Here is a 14,599-nt window from a genome sequence, read left to right as displayed (position 1 = left end):
CTTCTGAGTGCTTGCTTTGCCTTTGTAACTCAGCTAAACAGATGAGGCCCATTCCTCAAAAGGGTTCGGGCCAACCAGGAGGATCCCAAAGTCGACCCAAAATTAGAGCCACATCCTCTCTCCTTCGCAAAGACCATCCATTCCACCTCCAGATCTTCTTTCCTCTACCTCTCACTTAGTCCATTTGTTGCTGAAGCCACGGATAAGCCTTTGTCACCCCAATAGCTCCGGTGCTCTCCTGGCTGGTCTCCTATCCTGCATCCTCAACAAAGCTCCTGTCACAAAGTCTCATGAATCCAAACCCTGCTGACTTCCAGTCCCATAAATTTCTTATAGCCTCACCCTTTCCTATCTTTGTAACTTCCTTCAGTGCCTCAACCCTTTATGTATATTGCCCAGCCCTTTTGCCCCACCATTGGTGGCTGTGCCTTCAGCCACCTTGGTCCTGTTCTCTGGAATTCCTTCCCTGCAAAACCATGCAAATTCTCACCTTCCTTACCTCCTCACACCTCTGTGAAGCAGTTTTCTACATTAACTGTGCCATGTATATGTAAATCGTTGTTGCGTATTTTCTTCATTATCCACTGAAATCGATGGATTCTTGCTGGACTATTATGGGAATATGGAGCTAAGACAGGTGGATAGAGTTAGGATACAGATCAGCCATTGGAGGGGCTGAATGATCTATTTCTGTCTTTATGTTCCTATGACTGTCTGATCCTATCTTGTTTTCTGTTGCAGAATTTAAAAACAAAGGCCAGAACTACAGAGATACAATGGCTGTGATTGTAAGTATGTGAAGAAATCAATTTTTTTTTGCATATTTCATAACATCAATAGGCAGCATGATGTAATGTGCGGCAGGAGATTTGCATCTGCGATCTCCGACCAATCAATACAGTGGTCACACCCATATCATTGTCAATCTGCAAAAGAGGGAATAGTGAAGAGTCTTTTAGCTTGTACTTTCAGAGTGACTATGTGGTCCAGCTACAATGGGCTGAGTGCCCTTTTTCTGTGCTGTAGGCTTCTAAGTCAAGCAGCGATTTCAAACCCCTCCCAGTCTCCACACACCCCCTCAGCAGAGATTGTGAGTGACATTGGAAATCTCCAAAAAAGTGGGAATCCTCCTATCCTGGAAGACTCCAAGCCGCCTTCAACTCTGAAATGAACTTTACAACAATTTGAATCTCACTGTGGATGTTTAAGGCAAAACTGGAACTAACTGGGATCACCTGCACTCCTCAATTACAAAATGTCTTAATGGCCAGCATTTAGAGTATAGAGAATGTATTCTGATTTTTAAAAAATTGTTTCATTGGATGTGATCTTCGCTGGCATTATCTATTTTTAATAGCCCTTGAGCGCTATCAAGTGGCACTTGCTTAGCAATAACCTGCTCACTGATGCCCAGTTTGGGTTCCGCCAGGGCCACTCAGCTCCTGACCTCATTACAGCCTTGGTTCAAACATGATCAAAAGAGCTGAACTGCCGAGGTGAGGTGAGAGTGACTGCCCTTGACAGCGAGGCAGCATTTGACCGAGTGTGGCATCAAGGAGCCCTAGCAAAACTGGAGTCAATGGGAATCAAGGGGAAAACTCTCCGCTGGTTGCAGTCATTCCTAGCGCAAAGGAAGATAGTTGTGGTTATTGGAGGTCATTCATCTCACTTCCAGAACATCACTGCAGGAGTTCCTCAGGTTAGTGTCCTAGGCCCAACCACCTTCAGCTGCTGCATCAATGACCTTCCTTCCATCTTAAGGTCAGAAGTGGGGATGTTTGCTGATGATTGCTCAATGTTCAGCACCATTTGCAACTCCTCAAATGCTGAAGCAGTCCATGGTCTAAAAGCAGCAAGACCTGAACAATATCCAGGCTTGGGCTGACAAATGGCAAGTAACATATGTGCCACACAAGTGTCAGGTAATCACAATTCCAACAAGAGAGAATCCAACCATCGCCCCTTGATGTTCAATGGCATTACCCACTGAATCCCCCACTATCAATATTCTGGGGGTTACTATGACCAGAAACTGAACTGGACTAGCCATATAAATACTGTGGCTACAAGAGAGGTCAGAGGCTAGGAGTCATGTGATGAGTAACTCACCTCCTGACTCCACAAAGCCTGTCCACCATCCCCAAGGCACAAGTCAGGAGTGTGATGGAATACTCCCCACTTGCCTGGATGAGTGCAACTCCCACAACATGAAGAAGCTGGACACTGTCCAGGACAAAGCAGCCCGCTTGATTGGCACCACATCCACAAACATTCACTCCCTCCACCACCGATGCACAGTAGCAGCAGTGTGTGCAATGTACAAGGTGCACTGCAGGAATTCACCAAGACTCCTTAGACAGCACCTTCCAAATCCACAACCACTAACCTAGAAGGACAAGGGCAGCAAATAGATGGGAACACCACCACCACCTGGAGGATCCTCTCCAAGTTACTCACCATCCTGACTTGGAAATACATCACTGTCGCTGGATCAAAATCCTGGAACTCCCTAACAGCACTGTGGGTGTACCCACACCATATGGACTGCAGCAGTTCAAGAAGGCAGCTCACCACCACCTTCTCAAAGGCAATTAGGATTGGACAATAAATGCTGGCCTACCCAGCGAAGCCCGCATCCTGTGAATGACTAATAAAAAAAAAAGGCAGTGGTGCGATGCTTTCATGAATCAGTGCAGTCCATGCGGTTTAGGTACATTCACCACAATGCCATTAGTGAGGGTGTTCCAGACCCAGTGACAGTGGAGGAACTGGCAAGCTATTTCCAAGTCAGGATGGTGAGAGATTTGGAGGGGAACTTGCAGGTGGTGGTGTTCCTAAGCATTTGTTGCCCTTCTCCTTTTACCTAGGTAGAAGTTGTGAATTTGGAAGGTGTTGTTGAAGGAGGCTTAGTGAGTTGCAATCTGATGCAGACACATATAATCCAACTCCCTAGCCAGTCCGCATCCTCAGTCGGAGGTTTCCACACAGTACCCGACCTGTTAACATCGTAAGTTAGGTCAGGTGGGAATCCAAAGTTGCAATTCATATAAGTATCATGGTTGGCTCCCTCAGTGAAACAGCTGGTTATGGGAGTGAGAGGTTGAATCAGAGAGACTAAGAAGGTGCAAAGGTTGATCACCACTTTGGAGTAGAGGCACCACCAATGTCTCCTGTGTCCCTAGGTTCCAAGGAGGGAGTCCTGGTGATAGTGCAGAGGAGTTGATGTTGGTTATGGATAGGCTCTGGCTTTGCTGTGATGCTTGGTTACCAACAGTAGAAAGTCTGCTGACACTCAGATTATAATCAATAAGAATACTGATTAAGCAAGTGCCTAGAGAGAGTAGAACCATAACCCTTCAAAATTTTAAAAGGTTTTGATAGAACAGATACAGAGAGAATGTTTCCTCTTGTGGGGAAGGGCATAGCTAGAAGACATCAATATAAGAATGTCACCAAGAAATTCAATAGGGAATTGAGAAAAAAACTTCTCTACCAAAGAAGCATCTCCCATTTAGGACAGAGATGAGGAGGAATTTCTTCTCTCAGAGGCTGGGTAATTGAATATATTCAAGGCTGAGTTAGACAAGTTTTTGATTAACAAGGGAGTCAAGAGTTATGGGGGACAGACAGGAAAGTGGAGTTGAGGGACACCAGATCAGCCGTGTTCTTATCAAGTGGCAGAGCAGACTTGAGTGGCTGAAAGGCCTACCCATGCTGCTATTTCTTATGTTCTTGTGTGGAATGCACAACCACAGGAAGGATTGAAGCAAATAGTTTGGATGCATTTAAGGGGAAGCTGGACAAGCATATGATGGAGAAAGGAAATAGAAGGTTACGATAATAGATTTAGATGAGAAAAGCTGGGAGGGGGCTCAAGTGGAGAATAAACACCGGCATGGATTGGATGGGCTGAATGGCCTGTTTCTGTGCTGTGTATCCCTAGAATACATAATAACCCAGCAAAGAGTCAATATGCGCAAATGGGCTGGTGGCAGGAGGGGAAGAAAATTGGTGAGAAAAATGTATTTAATAAATGTTAACATATGTGCCAAAGCTATGTGGCCCTCATATCCATCCAGTCATTGACCACATTTGGTGACTTTGTTTTAGCAGCTTATAATTTTAATATTAAACTGTATGTAGTGTTGAAATCATTGTATTTCATTCTTCAGCAATCAGGAACATTCCGGATGGTTTCTGAGGAGGAGCAGGCTCTCCGCAACAAACTTGAGCACCTTACCACCAAGGATCATGGGCCTGTGTTTGGCAAATGTGAGACACTGCCCCCCCACACGCAGCAGAAGGTAAGGGTGTCTTTGATGATCCCTGGTAAAGGCCTCACTGTAAAACCAGCAGCAGCCACCTCTCCTGGAGATGCTGCCTATAATGTAAAGCTGCCGGCCTCTTAAATCCCAGCAAAGGCCTGGCACTAGCCCATTAATTTGGTCAAGTCTCCCCCACCGAAGTGATGTGGCTTTCCCACTGGTTCTTCAACCAGTAGGTGGCACCTGCATTGGGAACATAAAATTCCATCCATGGTGTGAGATAGGATGGAGGCAACAGACTTTTGAATGGGGTTTATGTAGATGGAGTATGGGAAAACAGAACTTTGGGTGGGAGAGCCTTTAAATAGTCAAGTCTACCAATATCCAAAGCAAGGGCTTCAGCAGGAGATGGGCTGAGTCAGGGATGGAAGGCTGGTGATGTTATAGAAGTGGAAAGAGGGGAACTTGCTGATGGAGAAGATATGGGGTTGGAATTTCAGAATTGGGTCAAATAGAAAGGTGAACAGTGGCCCTGCCAGAGAGGGAACATTTAAAAAAACTCTTCCTTGGGATGTGGGCGTCACTGGCTGGGCCAGCATTTATTGCCCATCCCATTGCCCTTGAGAGCATTTAAGAGTCAATCACATTGGTGTGGGTCAGGAGTCACATGTAGGCCAGACCAGGCCAGGCGAGGACAGCAGCTTTCCTTCCCTAAAGAACATTAGTGAACCAGATGGGTTTCTACGACAATAGTTTCATGGTCATCATTAGACTTTTAATTCCAGATTTTTATTGAATTCAAATTGCATCATCTGCCTTGGTGGGATTCGAACCCAAGTCCTCAGAGCATTGCCCTGGGTCTCTGGATTACCAATCGAGTTGGTAACTCTCTGGATTGCAAATACCACTATGCCACTGCCTCCCCTAGAATTGGATTTCCAGGGAAAGGAGTTTCTGGTGAGGGCAAAGACACTGGCTTGAAGATTTTCAATGTTTCCTCCTGAGTCATCAGCTTGAGGTTTGAGAGCAATAAGATTATAAATTCCCCATTTAATAAGCAGCACAGCATCACATGGGAAGCAACAAAGGGACATGGTGACATAGTGGTAAAATCACTGGACTGGTAGCCGAGATCCAGGCTAATGCTCTGGGGACAAGCGTTCACCATTGCAGCTGGTGGAATTTAAATTCAATTAATAAATCTGGTGTATTAAAAAAAAACCTAATCTAATTGGTGACCATGAAACTATCATCGATTGTTGGGAAAAAATCCATCTGGTTCGTTTATGTCCTTTAGGGAAGAAAATCTGCTGTCCTTATCTGGGCTGGCCTACCTGTGACTCCAGACCCACAGCAATGTGGTTGACTGCCCTCTGAAATGGCCTAGCAAGCCAAGCCACTCAGTTTAGGGGCAATTAGGGATGGGTAACAAATGCTGGCCTTGCCACAACACCTAAATCGTAAGAAAGAATAAAGAGGAAAAATGATTGTTGTTAAAGTATAGCAAAGAAGCAATCAGTCTTGAGAACACAAACAACACTCAAAGAGCACTCCTGCAGTTTGCTATGTCAGCCAAAGATATCGGCTATATCAGCTATTTTATGCTTCCTTTTGGAATGTTCAGCAGCTTTTACAGAGCATTCTCAGCCCACATCTGACCTGCTCTTCGATTTTAATGATGTTGTGACCTTTCTTTCGAATCCCTCTGAAGCAAAACGAAATAAAGTTCACCTGCGCCGGGATCTACCTAAGTCTTCCAAAGGCACTTTTGTTGGATTTCACAAAAACAGCTACTGAATTTCAAAGGCTCAGAAAACAAATGTGTTATGAACTGCAGAAACTGGCAACCAGTACTGGCTTTTGTCTGGAACAAAACACACACAGAATCACAGAATTGTTACAGTGTAGAAGGAGGCCATTTGGCCCATCGTGTCTGCACCAGCTCTCTGAGCATTTTAACTTCGTGCCAATCTCCAGCCTTTTCCCCATAACCTTGAACATTGTTTTTATTTAGATAATCATCCAATGTCGCCTTGAATGCCTCAATTGAACCTACCTCCACCACACTTCCAGACAGTGCATTCCACACTCTAACTACTCGCTGTGTGAAAAAGTTTTTCTCACATCGCATTTACTTCTTTTACAAAACACTTTAAAACTGTGCCCTCTGGTTCTTGTGCCATTTACGAGCGGGAACCATTTCTCCCTATCTACTCTGTCCAGGCCCCTCATGATTTTGAAAATTTCTATCAAGCTTTCTCTCAGTCTTCTCCTCTCCAAGGAAAATAGTCCCAACTTCTGCAATCTTTCCTCATAACTGAAGTGTCCCATTCCTGGAACCATTCTCGTAAACCTCTTCTGCACCCTCTCCAATGTGTTCACATCCTCCCTATAGTGTGGCACCCTGAACTGCACACAATACTCCAGCTGCAGTCTAACCAGTGTCTTACATTAACATACACATAGACACAGCACATACGCCCAGACATACAAACATACATATACACAAACTTGGATATATGCACTGCATAAATATAGAAATATTGGTGTTGTACACACACAAAGAGGCTCTGAATTCTTCCAGGCATCTTTACACAACAAATTGTCCATTGGATTCATTTTTAAACATTTGGAAAATAATATCATGGTCTGAGCTGTGGTGAAATTCCATCAAGCCCTAAGTTGCTGGTTTGTTATATTTTATTAGTAGAGAAGCAATCCCCATGGACAGACCGGCCTCTTGTTTCACTTACTTGAAGTTCATGATTTTCCTTGCTTTTTCTAAAATACCTTTCAACTTTGTTCAAGTTTCTGCAGATGTGAGAATGGAGTTGGTCTTTGTCTAATCTCTTTGGATGGGCAGGGTCAGTTTTGCTGTCATCTGGAAGCAAAATTTGAATGGCTGGCAGTCTGGAGATTTAAGATTGTAGCTGCATTGCTGGAAAGCAATGGATTGAACTCTAAGCTGCTGTGACTCGAATACGCCAGTTCAACGTAATTGTCTCAAGGCTTGTCTCATTTAGAATTGCTGTCATTCTGTGCACCAGAATATAATCTCTGGCTGCTCTCACAGTCCAGATCTGGTGAGGGTTGTGCAGGATCCCATGTTGGCTGCATAGTGTCTATGGATTTATATTTGTAAGCAGTCTTAAGGGAGGGCTGCGACCATCTATCTAGTTGTTTGTGAGCTACCCTTTAGTCCCAAACTCTTCTTCAAAAGTTACCAAGGCCTTCAAAGTAGAAATCTGAAAAAAATGATCTCACACCTACTAAGCAGTATACAATGAGCAAACAGTTTGCTGTCAAATCTATACAGATAATTACCCTTTAAAAGGACTATCTTTATTATCCTTTGAAATGGGGTCAGTACACATTATGTCAGAACAAGAGAGAGACAGGACAAGAATAGCCAGGAATCGAGCCTCATTTACCATCTGCTTTGTTTAAGTGTCATAGAGCGGGCTATCTGAGTGCTGTTTGACATGTTGAAAGGTTCAAAGTTCAACCAAGTAACTTTAATGGATGGAATCATGTTAATAATGATCTTTCTTTCAGTGATGTTGCAAGTACGCAGAGCAGGTATTTAAGTATGCTGTAGCACAGCTATGTAATCCATTTTGTTCTGAAGATGGTGGATAAACTGTAAACAGTAGATGCTGGAGTGTCTCAATGCAAGCATTTCATGTTCACCACCACCAACCTCCCACTGTCCCCACCCTGCCACCAGACCCACACCATCAGCACAGCTCTGACTTACTACAGTCCTGACGTACCAAACATTTCGAATCCATCAAATATGACTTCTGGGACTGGTCCTGTCTTGTACTTGTTCTTTATCAATAAGGTTAAGGAGGAAAGATATTGGCTGGAATTCCACGGGCCTGTCACATTGGGGGCGGGGCCATAAAATGCGGTGAACCTTTCTAAACTCCATTGACTTTGGCGGGAAGGTAAAATCCAGCTGCCGTAAAATTCCACCCATTGTTAATTTTTCAGATTGCTTAACTGAACTTTAAAATGTCATCTTATGTCTTCCATTTAGTAATTACTTTCTGCCTTCTTTTAAGAGTCTTAAACCACTTCTAACTATAGGTCAGTGGTCTGTTTGGAGGCACAATCCAGCATTGTTCTGAATTGGTTAGCAGGAAGCGCACAAGAAGGGCACAGACTGACTTATTTTGCCTTTTCCTCCTCAAGTTCCATTCTAGACCATTTGAGATCAGGAATTCCCATTTGGTGTAGGCAAAAGAAAGCTCACTTTATCCCAATCTGGGATACAGTCCAATATTGGCTTTAGACACTGCTAACTTCCTGAATAATGACTATAGAGTTTCTTTTCTTTCCAAAGGCTAAGGATGAATTGAACGAGACAGAGGAGAAGCGAGTGATATGTGTGAAAGAGCTTCAGAAACTTGTTCTCGAATCAGCTGACACTGGGGAGGAGATCTGCAAGACTGTATTTGAAAAGACAAAAGACAAAGATAATTCCTTCTTCCTGCGATTTGTTAGAGCAAGAAAGTACGATGTGAAAAGGGCTTACGAGCTTCTCAAAGGTGAACGATGAAACTAGCTTGATTAAGAGAAATTGGAGGTGTCGGGACCCGGCTCATTACCACAATTTCGGGATATTTCCCAGAGTTGGTTTTACACTGACCAGTTCTCTGAAATAGTATCTGATGCGAATTGCTTTATCTTCACTACTTGCTTTCCACTGAACCGTGAACGGAAGAGCAACTTGTTACTGTAGTGATTGAACATCAATTTAAGCAATTCTCAGTTGACAAAGTGCCCGGTCCCAATTCAGCCATCAGTTCAACTGCACAACCAATGAAATGCAGAGTTAACACCAAGTGGGCACTGAAATGATGTTGTGGCAAAGATTGTAGATGTCCCTGATTGGCTACCTTAAGTTTTTTTCCAGTTAGCTCAGAATATCCCTGGGACTGAGAGAGCAACGCATCCACGGGAAGGACTGGCAGACTTTTGACACTCTGCCAATTGTTCCTTCAGATTTCCTTCCAACTGGGCAAGGTTTGCTGTAGTGGTTCTTCATGTGTGAGTCTGGTTTGTAAGCGCTGAAAGGCAGTTTGATTGTGAATGGCATCATAGCCGAATCTGGATTCTATATCACAAAGACCACCCAGGTGGAGCTCCCATACACCAAACCGGAGGAGGAACTTTTGCATCTCTGTTGTTCGAGGACACAAGACTAATTGTCTGTCCCTCCTCTTCATCCTGGCTAGCTCAGCATATACTGTAGGTTGGGTCACAGCCAGCAATAGCTTTGGTTTCTGTGGAATGTCCGAGCTCAAGTCTTGATCCTTCATTGAAATCTAATCAGCAAATGAGAAAGTATTTAGCCACTAGAGGCTCAGAAGATGCTCATTAAAGAGGAGACAGGTCTCCTATGTCTGCTATTGAGTAATTACTCCTGATAAGACCCAGAGTTTTGGCATGGGAAAGTAGAGCTTTTCTGTGTTAATTAGTGGCCTCTCAATGTGAAGGTTCATCTCAATGCTCATGAGACACAGGCAAACATTGTCCAGTGATTAAGCAAAGCAAGAAATAACCAAATGAGACTAGGAAGAGGAGAAAATGCTGACGCACAAACAAAAAAAACAAATCCTTTCAATAAATGGGAGACCAAGTAATTAAAACTAGATGATCTCCCATGGCATTGCTCACCAATGTGGTCTGGAGAATGGTTCGGATAGTGAGCCTGATTCTCCTTAAACATGACCACTTTCCAGCAGCTTACTGTTTCACCAGTCAGAGAATTACATCGATTTTGCAGCCTAGAAATGGACCATTTGGCCCAACTGGTCTATGCTGTATTCATGCCCCGCACAAAACTCCCCTCACAATACTTTATCTTACTCGTACAACCTTCTTTTCCTTTCTCCTTTATGTAGCTTCCCCTCAAATGCATTGCTGTTATTTGTTTCAATAACTCTACCTGATAGTGAGTTCCACGTTCTCACCACTATCCGAGTAAAGAGGTTTCTCCTGAGTTTCTGACTGGATTTATTAGTGACCATCTTATGAAAAAGATGCACAAAACAATCATCCCAACCTGAGAAGTGAACAGACACCACAACAGAAGATCTCATACCTAACTGAGATAGAGATTGCCACCATTTTGTTACAAAATACTGAATATTGTGTTGTCCAAGTCCTGCCCTCAGCTGAAGAGATTGATTAATTCCAATTTGTTCTCTCCTATAGGCTATGTCCGTTTTCGGGAGCAATACCCTGAGCTTTTTGAAAACCTGACGCCTGAGGCCGTACGCAGCACTATTGAGGCAGGTTATCCAGGTGTTCTCCAAAGTCGAGACAAGTATGGCCGTGTCGTATTGCTCTTTAACATTGAGAACTGGGATTACGAGGAAATTACTTTTGATGAGGTAATAGAACCTGTCTCCAGTAAGGTTCAGTTTATTCCAAAATAACTGAAGAGGGTGTGTTTATCCAAACTCTTGTTTGATCTTCTTTGTTCAAATTATCTCTTCTCCTCTCTTGAATTGGCTTGGAAAATCCACAGACGCTCAGAGGGATAATTTACAACTTGCAGATCCAGCGGCCTTTATAGAAACCATCTGACTTTCCTTCTCTTTGATCTCAATGGCTGATGAAAGTCAGACTTTGTCCACAATGGGAGCCTGACCAGCAACACCTGTTTTATACTCCAGCGCTCAGTTGAAAATGATCCCCACGAGGTGAGGTTGGATGGAAGGTTCACTGGATGCACCTGTCATTTGTTGGCAAATCAGGGAACTGATGCCTGACACTAGAAAGTCTTTCAGGCTCAGCTGCAGATGTTCCTGGTGTGGGCACAAACCCAGCGAGATGTTGAAATCGGTGAGCTGCCGATTCTCAAAGGCATGACTTGTTGGGATAACTCCACTACCTCAGCCAGGTAGCTGTTCTGCATGTGCAAACCCAGACGGTGAGTGCCAAGAGGCTGTGGAGGACATTGCCAACCTGTCCCCCCTGCCCCTCTATCCACACACACTTTCCAGCAGGGGTAAAACAACTGGAGTAGGAAGACTGATTGATTTTTTTTCCTTTCCCTAATCAGGGAACTGAACCCGACTGTGGTACCTCTATAGTGGCCCCAGCTGCAATCACATAACTCTACAAAGAACAGTGACTGAAGCTGGGACCTAAACACTGCTTGTCAGTTGGCTATTTGACCATGAGAGGATACCACAGCTTAAACCATTCTGAGGTTCACACCTGATGTAGAACGATCAGGAATAGGAATCATGGTTGATGGTTCTGCTCATTGGCATTTGTGCCAATTGAAGCAATATTGGTGAAAATTCTAGACGAATTCAGCTAAAAGAATGGGCTCAATTTTACCAGCCCTTTGGGGACAGGCTACATGCACAAAGGCCGGCAAGGCAGCATGGGGAGGTGACAAACCCATTGTCTTCTTGCTGCCATGTTGTTTTGCCAGCAGCGAGAAAGATGGCAGATGGCCTGCCCATCTGGAGCCCAGTTGAGCCAGGAGAGGTGGGAAGAAGCTCTTATTGGCTCAACTGGGCTCCACTCTCAGCACCAGTGTTGCCTGCCCTCAGCGACCCACCCCTCCCCCTCCACCATACTAGCCGGGAGTTGCCTGACTCAGGGGCCACCAGACCCCACTTACCTGACTTTAAGGCCATCAATGCGCCCTCATCCTCCAGGTGCAGCACTAACAGTTGCCACCAGTGGCGCTGTTGCACTGCTCAGCTGCCAGTCCTCCTTCACAGAGAGGGCAGCCTTGGTAGGAGCCACTTAATCAGTCACTGGCAGCAAAATGCCGTCCCAGTCCCACTGCCTGTCGAAGCGTGCTTACCCCTCCCCACTTATGGCCCTGGTGGTGAGACCCCAATGTAAATTCCGGCCCATCGTTTCTTTTGGCGATCTGACTCAGAAGGTAATTGCGAGTGATTTAGAACAGCTCTCTTCATTGTTAGATCCTTCGTGCTTACTGTGTGATCCTGGAGAATCTTCTAGAGAACGATGAGACCCAGATTAATGGATTTTGCATCATTGAAAACTTTAAGGGATTTACAATGCAACAGGCTTCTGGCATCAAACCCTCAGAGCTCAAGAAAATGGTAGACATGCTTCAGGTGAGTGTTGAAAGCCATCAAGCCAGAGGGAACTTAACTTCTCCCCATTTCATTTGGTCTCCATTGTTCCCCTCCAGCTGAGGGGTTTCTACCAGTGCTGCTCCAAACCTGTCACTGGGAGGGGCTTGCAGTGAAGGCCTATGATTTTCCTTCCCTCCTCCTCCCCCACCTCGTCCTTGGGGAGTCCCAGATCTCCAGTCACCCCCTCCCCAAAGCAACTCAGCCAAAATAGGAAACTCAGTGGGGAGACAATTGGAACTTTTGTGGCATAATCATACCCAATTTGACAAACATACTTCAACTGTTCCAGTGAAGCCCAACGCAAACTGGAGGAACAACACCTCATCTTCTGACTAGGCACTTTACAGCCTTCCGGACTGAATATTGAATTCAACAACTTTAGGTCTTGACCTCCCTCCTCCATCCCCACCCCCTTTCTGTTTCTTCCCCCTTCCTTTTGTTTTTTTCCAATAAATTATATAGATTTTTCTTTTTCCCTATTTCCATTATTCTAAAATATTTTTAAATCTTTTATGCTCCCCCCACCCCCACTAGAGCTATACCTTGAGTGCCCTACCATCCATTCTTAATTAGCACATTCGTTTAGATAATATCACCAACTTCGATACCTATGTGTTCTTTTGTTCTGCGTCTGTGACATCTTTTGATGATCTGCTTCTATCACTGCTTTTGCCTACAACCACACCACCCCCCTCCACTTCTCTCCCCCCACCCAAACACCACCCCCCCCAACCCCCCACACCCACCACCTTAAACCAGCTTATATTTCAACCCTTCCTGGGATTCACCTGGTTCTGTCGAAGGGTCATGAGGACTCGAAACGTCAACTCTTTTCTTCTCTGCCAATGCTGCCAGACCTGCTGAGTTTTTCCAGGTAATTCTGTTTTTGTTTTGGATTTCCAGCATCCGCAGTTTTTTGTTTTTATACTTCAACTGGGCTGGACTTAAAAACCAAATCACCAGGGATCAAAAGATTTCAAGGGACCAAATCACAAAAGTAGGTGGTTTGATTTTAGCTGATTCATAAAATGATGTTGCAAACACTGGGCTCTAAGAATTGGGATATTGTCTTGGTGTTGTCCCATACTTATCTGGTAGCCCCATCTCAAGACAAACTCAGATACAGCGAGCAAAGGGACAGTGAGGAAAGTTCAATTGTTTCATCTCTGCTCCGCTTTTGGAATTTTCAGGACTCCTTCCCTGCTCGGTTTAAAGCCGTATACTTCATTCATCAACCTTGGTACTTCACCACCACCTACAACATGGTCAAGCCTTTCTTGAAGAACAAACTTCTGGAGAGGGTAAGTGAAAAACAAAGGGTATCGAATGTACTTTTCAACCTGTTGCCCTCTCTCAAGTTCTACTAAGGATTGCTCCATATGTTCTATACAAAAACTCCAAATAATTTGCTGTTTTGAAGGTCTGCAGCTCTTTCCTGTCTCAGGAGATCAAAGCTAGGTTTGGAGAATAAATTACTAAGGAAAGCTATTGAAGTAGGCAGTATAAATACATTTTTTTTCAAATTTTATTCAAGTATTTATAGTGGGTATTAGGAATTTCAGTTACTGAGAAGAAAAACGGCGGATGAAAAAATATTCAGAATGCATTTGAACAATTTATGGGAAACTACTGGCCAGACAATCAGAGTAATCTAATCTAACTATAAAATAGCAGTGATTGTGCATCAGACAGTGTGACAACTTCAACAGTGAAAATACTTTTCACCATGCCACAATTACAGGTACTTGCAATGTGTTATCAATTAAACGTGTGGCCTATATACCTAACGTAATATACAATTGTTTTATCCATTTAATTTAATCCTTTAGAAGTGATTTTATTTGCTATGGCTTTTGCCGAATTAGATTACTTCTGACATGGAATAAACATGAACTGTCTCTTTACAGGTTTATGTCTATGGTGAGGAGCTGGAGGCCTTTTTCAAGGAGATTGATGCTGATATACTCCCAGAAGATTTCGGAGGGAATCAACCCAAATACAACGGCAAATTGGTTGCTGAGAAAATCCTCGGTCCGAGTATTGAGTCAGAAGATACTGCCCTTTAGTTCCCATAAATGGTGTTGAAGAAAGCCTCAAATAGTGAGGTTTCAGGCTAGTTATTATATTAAGCTCAAGGGTTTTTTTTTAAAGAATTGTCTACTTAAAATATTGCACTGCAAAAACTGAATTTTT

At 43.9% G+C, this 14,599-nt stretch overlaps 1 protein-coding gene across 1 annotated transcript; it reads left to right on the top strand.

Moving 5' to 3' along the window:
* Nucleotides 1-745: 745 nt before the first annotated feature.
* Nucleotides 746-14,472, top strand: LOC121270048 (retinaldehyde-binding protein 1-like). Its single transcript, XM_041175375.1, has 7 exons — nt 746-788; nt 4,173-4,304; nt 8,614-8,818; nt 10,491-10,669; nt 12,227-12,385; nt 13,597-13,707; nt 14,314-14,472. The coding sequence occupies exons 1-7, from the start codon at nt 777-779 to the stop codon at nt 14,470-14,472; spliced, it is 957 nt and encodes a 318-aa protein (XP_041031309.1). The 5' UTR covers nt 746-776.
* Nucleotides 14,473-14,599: the final 127 nt, after the last annotated feature.

This window comes from Carcharodon carcharias, chromosome 26, assembly GCF_017639515.1.
Source record: "Carcharodon carcharias isolate sCarCar2 chromosome 26, sCarCar2.pri, whole genome shotgun sequence".
In the NCBI taxonomy this organism is placed as follows: domain Eukaryota; kingdom Metazoa; phylum Chordata; class Chondrichthyes; order Lamniformes; family Lamnidae; genus Carcharodon; species Carcharodon carcharias.
The sequence above is the reverse complement of the archived record's forward strand: the minus strand, read 5'-3'. Positions and strand labels throughout refer to the sequence as shown.